The sequence below is a fragment of the Volvox carteri genome (genome assembly GCF_000143455.1).
Source record: "Volvox carteri f. nagariensis unplaced genomic scaffold VOLCAscaffold_56, whole genome shotgun sequence".
NCBI classification, from domain to species: domain Eukaryota; kingdom Viridiplantae; phylum Chlorophyta; class Chlorophyceae; order Chlamydomonadales; family Volvocaceae; genus Volvox; species Volvox carteri.
Window position 1 is genome coordinate 872,574 of NW_003307599.1, and position 14,089 is coordinate 886,662.

At 53.3% G+C, this 14,089-nt stretch overlaps 1 protein-coding gene across 1 annotated transcript; it reads left to right on the forward strand.

Annotated features, from left to right (window-relative positions):
* Positions 1–989: 989 nt before the first annotated feature.
* On the forward strand, positions 990–10,758 carry VOLCADRAFT_107045 (uncharacterized protein; the record flags this gene model as incomplete). Its single annotated transcript, XM_002955939.1, has 17 exons — positions 990–1,466; positions 1,875–2,089; positions 2,269–2,411; positions 2,898–3,007; positions 3,502–3,934; positions 4,428–4,590; positions 5,203–5,324; positions 5,578–6,047; positions 6,256–6,408; positions 6,905–6,979; positions 7,352–7,408; positions 7,609–7,671; positions 8,167–8,184; positions 9,150–9,191; positions 9,641–9,730; positions 10,085–10,240; positions 10,525–10,758. 17 exons carry the CDS (start codon positions 990–992, stop codon positions 10,756–10,758), a joined length of 3,021 nt encoding a protein of 1,006 aa, XP_002955985.1.
* Positions 10,759–14,089: the final 3,331 nt, after the last annotated feature.

Genomic DNA, 14,089 nt, shown 5'->3' on the forward strand with positions numbered 1-14,089 from the left:
ATTTCAGTAATCGGAAAGGGTCCAATCCAACGGGGCATCAGTTTTCGTGTACCTTTCTGTATAGACAGTTTTTCGTACTCAGTAATACCTGTTGACCAACATGTAGGGTCACGGTACGTCGTTTCTTACTTTCTTGTTGTACGGCTCGGTCTTGCGCAGGTTGATAAAATCGTTTCGCAAGATTCAGTCGTTCATGAAACGTATCTACGTACACCTTAGCAGCGGGAACGGTATCAGCAAGTTCCAACTGTAAAGGCGTTCGCGGGTGGAAACCGTAGTTCAGAAAGAAAGGTGACTGACCCATGGTTCTGTTTCGCAGATTGTTAATCGCGAATTCAGCAGCATCGAGATAACGATCCCATTGTTCAGTGTCAGTCGAAACGTATTGTCGTAACATATCTCCAAGGATTCGGTTGATTCGTTCGGTTTGTCCATCGGTTTCAGGGTGAAAAGCGGTACTCGTGTTTTGTTTCGCACCAGCTCGATTTAGCAAAGCCGGTAAAAACAGATTCTTAAATCTCGGGTCACGGTCGGAAATAATCTTTTGTGGCATACCATGAAGTCTCACAACGTGATGAAACATTTTGACATCCCAACCAGAAACGGAGCCCATGCCCTTTCAGTTGGCCTATGAACCGATCCTAATCTCGTCATTACAAAAAGCATGGGCATGGGCCGCATACAACGCTTGTGTCCTTAACCGCCATCCGCCATCCAACAAACAGTGACAAGATTGTGCACCATTTCAGAGTAAACCGATATTAGTTGTTTTCCGAGACGCGCTAGGCCATGGTTAACCTATGTTGTGCAATACGAGTGCTTACCCCAGGCATCGCACGAGAGACATGCCTTGAGTAAATAAAAATATGTTTACATGCCTTAGGCTCCAACAATATTATTACTTCTTTGTAAAGTAAGCTCAGTGAGCTTTTAGCCGCTTCATGCTGTGGTCGACTTGCGCGTTCATGTCATTAAGTATAACACGTTGAATGACCCGACATATTCGTCACATTGTTTACGATGTCAGCAAGATTGTGCGCAGCAGCGTTGCATCGGAAATAGTGCCCCGCCCAGCTGCCGGATTCTATGCAGCATGGAAAGCGCTTCGTATATGTCTAGCTCTGTTGCTTATACAGGGACATAATGTCTTCAGCGCCTGCAGAGGCAGCACGAAGGCCCATTTCGTATCCGGGACAGGTTTTTCGAGGCTGGGACAACACCGGCACGGCCGGCTGCTTGTCAGCAGCTCGGGAGTGGCAAATGTATCAGATGGCTCCCTCTTTGTGGCCGCCTTGCGGGATCCAGCTGTCAAACGTATCGTTCTCACATCTCCACTGGTCGATGTCCCGCCTGATACCTGGGAGGCGGTCGGCGGCAACCTGCCCATCCCCATTACCCGCAATTTGACGTTGGAAGGAGACGAGGCGGACTGGCCGCTCCTGCGCCTTCATTACGTTAGGGACGTGGTGAGCAAAGACGGGCGTGCTGTGCATACTCAGGTACACTGTAGCGTTATTTCATACACAGACGTTCGATGGTGTGTTGTTAGTGCAAGGGCGGTGCATGCATACTAGGGACCCGCGCGTTACCCTTTTTCCTCAGTGGTCACTGGTCCTGATATCACAACAAGAGGACAGCGCGCACCATACACCCTTTCACACGCACCATCTATCAAGTTGCCAGCAGGTATTTATGGTGCCTGAAAAGGATGTCAAGCCGGTGTCATCATCTACGGTTTGAATGGAACGAAAGATTAACGTCCTGTGCAATATACGCATGTATGCTGTTGCTAGGCTGACAATGTCCCACATTGCTGCCGTACTTACATGTACATCTCGTCCGCCACCCTTGCGGTCCTTGTCATGTATCATCAGGTTCGGCTCATGGACACGGTCATCTGGGCTATCCGCTTCCTGTTCCTGGACGGTGCAAACGGCGACAACAACTATCGCGAACAGGGCAAGTTAGCTGACTTTACTCGCCTGGTGGTGTACACATGCATGCATACAGCCCGGAAAGCCACAGTGGAGCAGCTATTTCAAGTGCTGTTCATGTTGTTCGCTTCGGCTGCGGTTGATCCAGGACAGAGGTGTCGTACATGCCACGCGCTGGTAGCCAGTGCCGCCAGGCTTCATTCACCTTTCCTCCAACTAGCTCCGTCCCATAAGCGATGCACGAGGATGACTAACCCATCGCATCAAGCATTTCGCTAGCAGCTTGACACTGGCTACCTGATTGCGAGTCGATGGCGCTCACTACTGCCAGCAGGCGACGGCCCCATCAGTTTATTGCACGTTCAGCCATGCATGGCAAACTGATTGACCGGTGTTGCGCAGGCTTTTCCTTCCTGGCTCCCACGTTGCCAAACCAAGAGTCAGAAATGCAGTTCGGGCCAGCAGCCATGTCAATGAGTAAGTCCAACCAACCATGCGTATCTTGATGCCCAACATCCAGTACAGCCGCACATGGATGCATCCACCTCCATGTGCTGATGATATACACTTCTTTCATCACTGGTATTTGGGAAATGCATGCACGTGTTGATGCGGGCATGAACATACTATTTACACTGGTATGCCAGCACTCACTACGCACATGCATACTGGTAATGAGCAAGAGGCCAGAAAGTCTATTCCGTCAGCATGGTGCCTGGAGCATGCACTCCTCCATCCATTCACGCACGGACAATCCCGTTGGCTATGTCCTGTTGCCATCAGCAGCATCAGCAGATATCATAAGTACAGCAGTCGCGTTGGTACGGTGTGGGCTTCTTCAACAGGGCGCATGTAATGTAATGTTGTTACAGAGTGCGAGGCTTTTGGGCTGATCGGGGGTGCATATGCATGTGCGTGGTGACGGGTTTCACTCACCCCTGCTGCACCCGCATGTGTCGCCAGGGTTCGGCTTCCCATCCAAATTGAAGCTGCAAACCGTTAAGGCAGTCGAGAGGCCGGCGAAATACCCGAATGCCAAACAGCTGGTCCTGCTGAATTACCACTATCCGGAGGTAGGTGGCTAGGTTGCACGCATCGCCTGCGTGCTCGCAACATTGCCTTGTGCTGCCATGAAGGCCTGCGTGGCAGCTTACTTGCCTACAGGCAACAAGTGGTTGTTGCAGAGTGGGAGGCTTCTGGGCCAATCAAACACATTTGGATTGTCTATCTAGGGTTGAACACCATACACCGCCGTCCACCACTATCACACTGTACTACGCCATACGAACTGGAAGTCCAAGGCGGTTGATTCTGCCTTCTAGAATCCTTCCGCATCATGTCACCCGAACATCCGTCGAGACAGAGGTTTCAGCGATCTCGCCACCAGTCCAGCATGCGAATCTCGGTCCATGAAGAGTGACCTCAATTTACCATCTCCGCAGCTAGCCACAATCTCACGTTTCCGACAATGTCGGGGGTCTACCCAGGAATCACATACCCTGTAGGAGTTTGCCTGCCTATGCAGTGATCATCTTGCTGGTTAAGCCTTGGTCCCTGTCTGCAACAGGTTGACTGCCGCAACGGGTCCTCCGTGCCGCCACTGCAACGGTGTTGGCCAGATGGTGGCTTCGTAGTGGAGATGGCTGGTAACGGCAACCGCATTGACCCGTCCTCAGACCAGCCCGTCCCCACCAACACCATATTCCTTCTTCAAAATGTCACCGTCCGGTCTGAACATCCCGTGAACATTACGTGCCTCACAAAGCAGCAGGCCGCGCCCCTAGTCTGCTATCAGGAAACTAAGCGCCAGTTTGAGAATGTTACGACGTCTTTCTTAGACGATTACCGACCAGATCCGCTGCTTCGGGCCCTTGATGGTAATGCCTCTTCACCGCAAGTGAAGCAGACGCAGCGGCAGGACAGCGCACCGCCGGCGGCAAGTGGCGCGGAGGAAGACCAGGCCCCCAGCCGTGCAGTGGTAGTAGGGGCTGTAGTGGCAGGTGGGTGGGTGATGCTGGACAGGGCGGGGTGGGCAGAAAGACAGCGGAGTGAAGGTACACGTGCATATTCTGCACATGCCGCATGCCAAAAAGGCGGTTCGAGATGTTGTGCAGGGAGCATGTTTCTTGCTCCTATTATCCAGGTTACGTTTCTGAATATATCTCTGGAAAAGCCACTCCTTGAGGACAAGGATTAAAGATCGCAAGGTTGCAGATCCGAATCCAAGATGGATCACAAATGGTTCAGAGAGTGCAGCTTGTATAGCCCAGTAGTAGGGTTCGAGACTGTCCCCGGCTGGTTATTGGCCCTGTGCCATGGTTAGATGCACAGCCCGAGATTAATGGCGGCTGGCTTGAGTCCCCACCACATCCCGGCGGGCAGAGGCCTACCACGAGACGACATGTACACATACAGACATGAGCTCTAAGTCATACACAGACATGAGCTCATAACCATGACCTGTTCATGCACGCAAACACAACACGTATGCAGGGACCGTGGTTACCGTGTCCCTAGTCGCGTTGATGGTGGCTGCTGCAGCGCGCTCGAAGCGGCTGCAGGAATACTGCAAAGATGTTGGCGGCAGTCGCGCGATCATGAACATTCTTTCTTTTTTGACGAACAACTTCGGTCGCAGCTGCCTGCAGTTGAGAAGGTAAGGGAGATAGACTTGGTGTCACACACACAGACACATACGCACCCAGTCGCTCCCACCACCCAGTCATTCTTCTCCACTACAGCGCCGCGTGTTTATACGGGTTCTTGATATCACGCTTCTATTCAACATCTCCTTGAAAGATTTAAGCAATGTTTACAGTTTTCCACTGAAAAGTTATAAGACGTCGCTGGGCTACAGAGCTCACTTCGGTAAAGTTACTCTCGTGTACCCCCATCGGCACTTCCCTTATCGCGTCTCAGATCATTAAAACACATGCACATGCACGGTTTTGTGAGAAGCTAGCAACACATAGCCCTATTTGCGTAGTAGCTGCGAGTTTGTGATACGGGATGACTTAAGGGGGAGCCCGCCCTAGATCACTAACTGGCGCAGTAGCAATCCTTTGTGTGGGGTGGTGTATTTGAGTCATGCCTTCCTAGCCGCTCATCCAGTCATAACAAATGCTGCTGGTCACCCATGTAAGCCGGCCGTCATGCTTGCACTTTTCCTTCATGCGACGTCTGCTGCTGCTAGCTCTCAGTTGTTCCATGCCCAGCCCCCATTGCTGTTGTATGTGACGTATGTGCGTATGTGTGTATCTGCCAACAGTTGCCCAGGCCCAGCCTCTCAGCTGAACATTACTGGTACTGCTTATGAGGACGGGAGCGGCGGACGCGGGGCCTCACCTGCGACCCCCCGTAACCACCTTCCCAAGTCAGGCGAGTCCGCCAGTCAGTTAGTTGTGACCTGGCGGCTGCCTAGCTGCGTTGTATGCTGCGGCGTCCCTGCATGACAGAATATATTGCTTAGGTCGCGTCAAATGATGAGGTGCTTCAGTTCTCGGCAGTGATTACCGTACGATGTAACTACTAATAGATGCTTGCTGCTGCCTGTCCATCCATCCGGCATGGTTAATATTCCTAATCACTGCTGCCCTTCCCTGGTACGGCTGTTCCGCTTACCCCCCTACTACTGCAATACCAGAAGTTGCAGCGGAACCAGGGGAAGTGCAGCCTGGCGAGCAGGAGGAGGTGGTGGGCACCAGGCCGACCGTGGTGACGCATCTGGAACAGGCTGCTGTGGTCATTACCCTAGACACGCGGCCGCAACCCAACCTGGAGCTGCGTGTGCGGTTAGTGGACCCCGGCGCTGATGCTGAGGCTGGCAACAGCAGCAACAGTCCCACAGCAGGTGCCGTCACGGGTGTCGTACCCCTGCACTCGAAGGAGGAGGAGGTCAGCGGCAGTGGCAGCGGCAGTGCTGGTGGTGCACCTCCCTGTACTGGTAGCAGTGTGGTGGAGCTGTCTTCGGTGGTACGCGGCAAGGGCACCTTTGGTCGAGTGGTGGAAGGTACTTACCGGGGGCAGCAAGTGGCTGTGAAGCTTCTGGCCAGCGACGGGCCCTGGGGGTGCTCCGTCGAGGCCTTTGCCTCCAGCTTTGCGCAGGAAGTGCAGGTAGGGTGCATGGGGGTGGGCTGGGGGTAGGTGCGGCTGGGTTTGGCTCCCCCCACGCCATGCATAACGTGCAGGCACGCGCACACCATGTCACTCCTCACAAGTCTGTTAGCCAGATGTGTCCTGCAGTGGCGAAGTGGTGCATGCTACTGGTGCGCTACAGTTCCTGACAGTGACTTCGTACATCGTCCTTCATCCGTACACCTAGGTGCTGAGCCGCTGTTATCACCCAAATGTTGTGCGATTGCTGGCGGCCTGTGTGGAGTCGCCGCGGCTATGTTTGGTTCTGGAGCTTATGGAGACTTCTCTGGATTGCCTTATGTACGGAGACCCGACAGCCCCACCGATGCCGCTGCCTAAGGCAAGCTAGTACACCATAAATATGATGACGTGTACATATGTCGAGATAATTGCACCAGAAATGGAGCTGATAGTCGACGTTGGGTGCAGGGTGGTAGGTGGTAGGTGAAGAGTTGTAGTGTTCCTTCACGTGCTCACCCTCCTGCCTGCCTGCCTGTGCATGGTTCGGGTGTTCATCCCATGCCATGCCGGCTGCCTCGGGGCGCTTTTGTGCTGCCTGAGGCCTGCACTTACTAAACATGGTAAGGATCATGAGAGATAATGGGAACATTGGCCGGGCCTTGTCGTGCATCCGCCCCAACAAGCCTCAGCCTCAGTGACGACCTAACCATTGTTAGGTATCTCCACCAAGGACACGGGAAGCTAAAACACTGCTTCTGCCACGACTAACCAACCAGGCAGGGCCCTGCATGCACGACCCGGGCGCCTAAGTGTGCCCGCATCCATCCGTGCCCCACCCGCTCCTGCTGCTGCTGCTGCTGCTGTTACCCCGTCAGGTGCTTCATATCGCCATATCCATTGCCAACGCGCTGGCCTACCTGCACCCCACCATCACTCACCGGGACCTCAAGGTATGGAGTCGTACGATCGTTTGTAACTTGTACATGTCAATGTCGTTCGTGTAGCGGCTAGCTAGCCAGTTGTCAGCGAATGACGGACATCTCGCGCATTTAGGTGTATGTGGCTTGGGAAATTAGGAACGATTCAGCTCGAAGCTACTCGACCTGCTCGGTGCCTTCGCCTTCACTGCACCCCTCCTTCCTTCCGCTACCTGATACCCCCTCCTCTCGCCCCCGCCCTCGTTCCACTGGTGCCTCTGATGTGCCGCTGGGGTATGGGCGGCGTGGAGTGCATCCGCTCTTGGTGCTGCATGTGGCTCATTCCTGCCCTCCCTTTGCCCTCCCTTCCCTGTACCTTCTGCCTGGCCGTCTCGCACCTATCAGCCTGCCAACGTGCTGCTCAACGACCCCCACAGCGACCGGCCCACAGTTAAGCTTGCGGTACGTGACTCGTTGTGAGTTGAGGAACTGAAGAAAAAGAAGCCAGGTACAATGTGGCCCATTCTATTTGGCACCTGCAATCGATTCAGCGTAGGTAGCCCCACTGCATCTTATAGTTATGTGTGTAGACGTATGTACCCCCAACTGGTCAGTTGCATGCCGTATGAAGCTGCGTACCGTAACTCTATCGATTCCTGCAGGACTTTGGGCTGTCTCGGCTTCGTGTGACGGTGGCTCCAACGGAGCATCCGAATGCGGGCACGGTGAGTGGGCGGGTAAGGGTAAAGTGAAAGAGGCGACAAGGACCGCAGGATTGAGGAAAGGTAGGCTGCCAGGACGGGGGCAGTGGAATCACACAATCCAAATACGACTAATTGGTGCCCTATGGTGGAACTAACTGTACTCGGCTCCACAGTAGCTCAGGAAACCTTATAGTGAGCATCTATCTACTCGCCCGGGAAACCCTAATCTACCGGTATGTACCGGTGTGTGCGGCACTTCTGATGGTCTGAAATGTAACAACCTCACCATAAATTTATGGCAGCCAGCATGGCATGGCCAAGTTTCGTAGGCTTCTTTAGCTGCTTTCAGCGTCCGCGGTGGTGGTGATGGTGACAGCGTCCATAGTTTGTGCATGTAAGCGCCGGCCAGCCATTCCTCTCTACCAAACTAAAACCGATTGATCCGCTCACCTCCCTCATCAACAATCGCCGTACGTTCACGACACTCTACCTGGACCGGACTGCTCGTCCATTCAGCCCGCATACATGGCACCGGTGAGTTCATTCACCATGTTGGGGTTATTCATCATGGATGCCATCGGGGCTCTGTGGCTGGGATTGGGCGGGGTTTCCTTTCGTCAGCTGTTCATTGGCTGCTCTGCTGATGGCTTGCAGGTTACCCAGTTATTTTACTTGTTGATAATAGGGAACCTGGCTAGAGTTCTAGATGACCATTGCCTTGTGGCCCCTGAAAAGCATTGGGTCGGCCTCTGTATGTAAGCCGAGTGTGAATGTATGGCTGTATGGATTAGGGAGGTATGGGTGCATCTGCCCCTACTACAGCTACTCTGACGGATCAATGGCGGCGATAACTCCATTCCAGACTCTTAGGCCAATGGATTTGGGTATTACGCCATCAATTAGCAGGAGGGCACATTCACCTGGCGGACCAATAACCTCTACACCCCGACACCTTTATACGCGCCTTTGTTTAGGCTGAGGTGTAGATTCAAATTGTATTAGATTTATTATATGCGTTTCTCAGTTACCTAGTTGGTAATAGGAGAACTGGCTATGATTATGAATGCCTTGCATGTGGTTGGACACTGTAAGCTGAATGTGAGTGTATGCATGTATGCATGCATGTATGTATGTATGACTTAGATTACACTGTGGGCCGCGAGAGCCGGGGGCCGAAGCCGAAACACAGCGCAAGGGTCGCAAGGGTCGGGAGCACACAGCATACATATGTATGTATGTATGAAGGCATGCTTTTCCATTCCATACCTTCTTTACGTAAAAGCATCTCGTCATCTATAGATCGTGCCCTGGTATAATAGATAGGGACCGTCCGTTTCTACTATACCAGGATCCCAACCATAGACGACCAAACGTTTTGAAGACGCTGTCTGCACCTGTTTACCCAAGCCTGCCTATGTCTAGGTTTCTCTATCTGCCTACGCCATACCGAATCCTTGGTGCCACACCCGCCTTGCTGCTGCACATATGCACGTACACAGGAGTGCTTCGACTTGCAAAACCGTCAGGTCACACATAAAGCGGTAAGGGAGGGATCCAGTGAAGGCGTGCGGGAGAGAGGCAGGGCAGATGAGGGAACCCACTGACATACTGCGGTGTGGGAAGGGGTATCTCGTATCACAGATGCAGGGAGCTAGCAGGCTGACGATTTACGTGCCCTGAGTCGACAAAACCAATCACCTGGGCTACCTAACTGGCAAGTGGCCTGCAGTACATACCGTTTTTGTGCTTATCCTGTGCGCGGGTCCCGCAAGCAGGCAGGCTAGGCCGCACTGTCACTGCCACAACCTACCCAGCCCCGTCATATAACAAGCAATGGCTGGCATCTCCGCATGGTCAGTGTATCCCACGTCTCTCGTCATGACGCCGTAGCCTTCATGTTTATGTGTGTGTCGTGGTGATACTGACACCGATGGCCGCCTAATAGCTGTGGCCTCCGCCCTCACCACGCACCCTGCTGCGCCCTCACCAGGACATGTTCGCGCTGGGTGTGCTGCTGTGGGAGATGCTGGCCTGCGAGAGGCCCTGGCCTGGAATGAGCCCGCTGGAAATCGGCCTGACGGTGGGTGCAGGCTCGGGTTCATGACTGATGGTGATGGTCTGATCACGAACAGTCTCATGGCTGCAGTGGCATGCTGTGTGAACCGGCCGTTCAACTGCTGCTTTGGACCGCTAGCTCTCCTGCTGACCACCTGGTCTGGCAGGAGCCCTGCAAGTGTGAAGACATGTACGGAGGTTCAATGCCCCCCCCATGCTAATACACAACAGTCCAGTGGACCGGCATGCAAGGACATCTGGGACCTTGCAGGACGGGCGGCAAGGTTGGAGGTCCTCTCTCTGTCCTGGGTTTCCATCCAGCAATGTATTCGGGAAATCCCAGCCGCTACTCAGCGTGAATATGTGTCCGCATATGCAGGTAGCGTTCAACGGTATGCGCCTTTCCCTGGATGAACTCCTGGCCTCCGAGCGCTGCCCATCCAAGCTGGGTCGTCTGCTGCTAGCCTGCTGGGAGACGGATCCTGACCGACGGCCAGCGGCTGCAGAGGCAATCAAGGAGCTGGCGTTGATCCTGGTCAGTAGTGAAAAGGGGCGGATGAGCGAGGCAAGTTCGACATACATAGCTGGGAAGCTGCAGGCAAAGGAGGGGCCGATATTGTGTATGGTCATACAGTCGTTTAGTCAGCAGCCACACTTCGTGCCTGTTTCGTGTGTAGCCATTGAAAACCGCATGAGAGATCTTGGGTTATCCTGCACTGATTTTGTGCTTGGTTCCCTAACACACATGCGCCGCGCATGTCCTTCCCTGCATGCATTCACATACGTCTGTATGCCTCCGCTCCGCCTCTGCAACTTCAGCAGCAACCGCAGGAGCAGCAGCTGCAGCCACCATCCCTGGTCAACCCGCCTGCCCTGCAGCAAGGTCAGCAGCTCCGATGCGAACAGCAGCTGGCGCGCGGACCGCAGCAGTCCAATGTCCGGGCACAGCTCACGGATACCATCGAGGTGGACCTTTGGGGTGATTCCTCATCTTCCAATTCAGTCCCACAAACAGGAGGAGCGGCTCGAGGAGCAGCAGCAACAGTGGCCTAGGCTAGCTGCGGTAGACCAAGGGCGGCTACAGGAGGGTGGAATTTATTCAAATTGCGCACGCAGGCGCCAACTATGTGCGCATAATCGTAAATGTTTTCTTCTATTCTTGAATCACTTGGAAGTGTATTAGCTGGGTCCATATATCCTGGCTGGCTTGCTCGCAAGTGCATGGTTGCATCTTTCTAGGCTTGGGCTCTTCCGGCCGTTACGTACGTGTCTTGTGTATGTGATTCATATCTGGATGCATTTTGCTCAAAATGATGTGGGTGGGACTTAGACGCATTGGCGCCCTGAACCGCAAGGTAAGGAGGGGTCAGCTCCCTTGGCATCTCTCGTAGTACACTCTTTGGCGGGTCTCTGGTGCGAATTGCTAAAAGTTGGGAACTCCTCGGATCGAAACCGGTCATAATCATAGTGCTCACCAGGCACGATGTAGCATACTTTTACCCCGAAGACGGATTCCCGGGTGGGCGAGAAGTCTACCAGCTGAGTAAATAATAAAGACCTCCATCTCGGAGGGGGACGGACGAAATGTCATAATAACAAATAAACTCACAATTCTACGGGATATCAATCAACCATAATCCTACGGGATATGCCCGGGGGCGCCCGAGGACGTTTGCTCGAGGGGGAAAGGAATGTAACAAGGGTTCAGCCCCCTTGGCATCTCCCTGAGCACTCTTTGCCTGGTCTTACCGACATGCTTAGTAAAGTACTGTGCACCTGGACGTGTCACCATATTTGAGGGCCGCATTTAGGCGCTCAACGCGGTTTCCTTGACGCATGTGCACAACGCATATGCGTTTGTTGGGCGTGCACAGGCTAATGTTGCCAGATGGCTCGACATACCACCAATACAATGTGTAAGGACAAAAACTTGATAAGAAGCCAGGAGCGAAATTGCTGAAGCCGAAGGCAGGGAGAATGCGATAATCTTTGCAAGAAGTTGTGATGTGTGTATGGATGCATGGATGAACGCTATGCATATGTGTATTGAATGGAGGCATATGCACCTGGGACGGTTAAGGAAACACAGTAATACCGTACGACTGTGTGTGCTGACTATTTTGCAGGTCGGCGGCCATCCGCCGTGACCGCGTCCTCTAGTTCGTTTTAGTGCCACGCTGCCCAGGGAGGGCACCTGAGGTGTGTGTTTTGCCCTCAGGCCCCCTAGCGCTGGCAAGGGGCTTCTGTGGGGGCAAAGGCCTGGAGCGGGTGCCGTACACGGAGGACGCTGGCATGAGTAAATGTTGTGCTGGCCACTTTATTTATAAACCTCCAAACGCATCACTATGACATTGCGTTCGCAACATCTTTTGTGGTTGGCCTCTCCTAGTTTGGAGCTTACTAGCATATAAACAGGCTTTCCTTGCAATTTGCAATTAACCATGCAATGATTTCCGGTTTCCAATCGGATCCTTACACATGCACGTGGTGTGTACGTGTATCGTGAGCCGTAATGTCTCGAGGCGTTCGTTAGCTGCTTGCTTGCTACTCACGTATGGTGCGTGCGTGTATGCGTGCCAAGCGTCTGTAATGTATTGTATGGTCTATAGCCAAAGTCATCGTATGGTCGTATGATGGGATCGAGGAATAGATCGTTTATAGGTGTACAGTATGCAATGGCTTACAGATGGACGAGCAGACAATACCACATTACCCATGCACGTGTCGCCGATCAGGCTGGTTGCGGCAAACCTGGCAGCGGGTGGCTGTCTGTCTGTATGTTCGTGGTGCATGGCTGCACTGCCGGCACGTACGGTCTGGCGCTCCTGCTCGCCTGCTGCCCACTGTTTATAATGCATTTATGCGACTACTATGTTACTAATTATGCATATAGGTGTGGCACCTCAAGCATCAGGAGTAATGGATGACGGTCATAAATTTGTTCTTAGTTACTGGCTAGGATGCCCCAGCCAGACGGTGATCTTCGCGCTGTTGACTTTACGGTATTCCGCCAGGACATCCATTTTCCGAGAATATGGTACGTATGATGATGTGCACAGCAGGTCTCTGTAGTATCTGGTACACAGTACGGCACACATATCAACTACGAATACGCGCGACGCGCTTGATTAGCATCTCGGGAGGCCCTTTCAGCGGATGTCCGGATGAATATGTCGTTACGAACTAGAATCTTTCAAGGGCCACATGTAATGCAGTTTATGGATAACGAGCCACGCTATAACGCATAATTAACTTGCGTCGGGTGTATAGTGAACGAGGCTTGGGAAATAGCTTGCCATACCGGTACGTCCGTATCCGGGTGGTATATGTTGACGTCGAGGGTCGTTCCACTTGGCGTTACCCCGTTCGGCGGTTTGGTTAACAAATTTCCTAGTCGGCTTCTTAGAGGCCCTTCCAACAGAAGTCTAGAAGGCCTTCTTCGGTGAATAACGACCGTATAAGCAACGCCACGTACTGGAGTAGTCGGAAGTTGGCGCACTAAAAACCGGGCATTCGAGCGTACAGTCGCGCGCCAGCTCGGTGCTACGGCAGTCACCCCAAGCCAACCAGTCCACAGCCGTAAGGACGCATGCAAAAGCAAAAGGGAGAGGCAGGCAGAAGGGTGCTTAACAAGCAGCTGGGTACCGTGAGTGAAGCAGTGATTTAAGTCGCTGTGAGAGTGAGGGCACCGGGTCTATCGTGAATGTCGGAAGCCTTCAACGAATCACACATACACTCAAGGACGAGGCTGAAAACCCAACACACGCAAACAGACAAGGTGACAGTGACAGGCTCCTCGCACGCACAGACACACGTAATCATGTACGGCTGGTGGCCGGTAGCGCTGTCCTGTCTTTGCTGTGACGTTTGGCTGACCATCTTTCCTAGGGTGCCATTCTGGGCTGACCCGAGCTGAGCTGCAACGGCTGCTGTTCCTGCTGCTACCGGCCACCAGCCAGACATGAGTGCGCAGTCGTTGCAATGACTCGGAACCATGCCACGAAACACGCTACGGATAGGACACAGGATGTGGCTTCAATGAATAAGGTTAAATATGCTTGGCCGCTCATGTTATATCTGGGACCGCAGGTTACATGGCGAAAACCCCGGACGTCAGCTCACATGACACTAACGCCATACATGGATGTGCGCGTGAGTATATGCCGCATCTGCGCACTCGTGCATCTGCGCACTCCTGCATGCATGCCGCGGGAAATGCTGGGACCGCACGTATCCCTTCGTGTCAACTTTAGTACTGAAGGCTGCCTTGCTGGTGCCCGCAGCCTTCGGCTATATGTGGTCTTCCCCTGCAAGAAGCATTTAGCATACCGTCGGTTTACCCTTGCACCATGCATGCTTCCCAGCAAGTCTAGGCATGACCTTT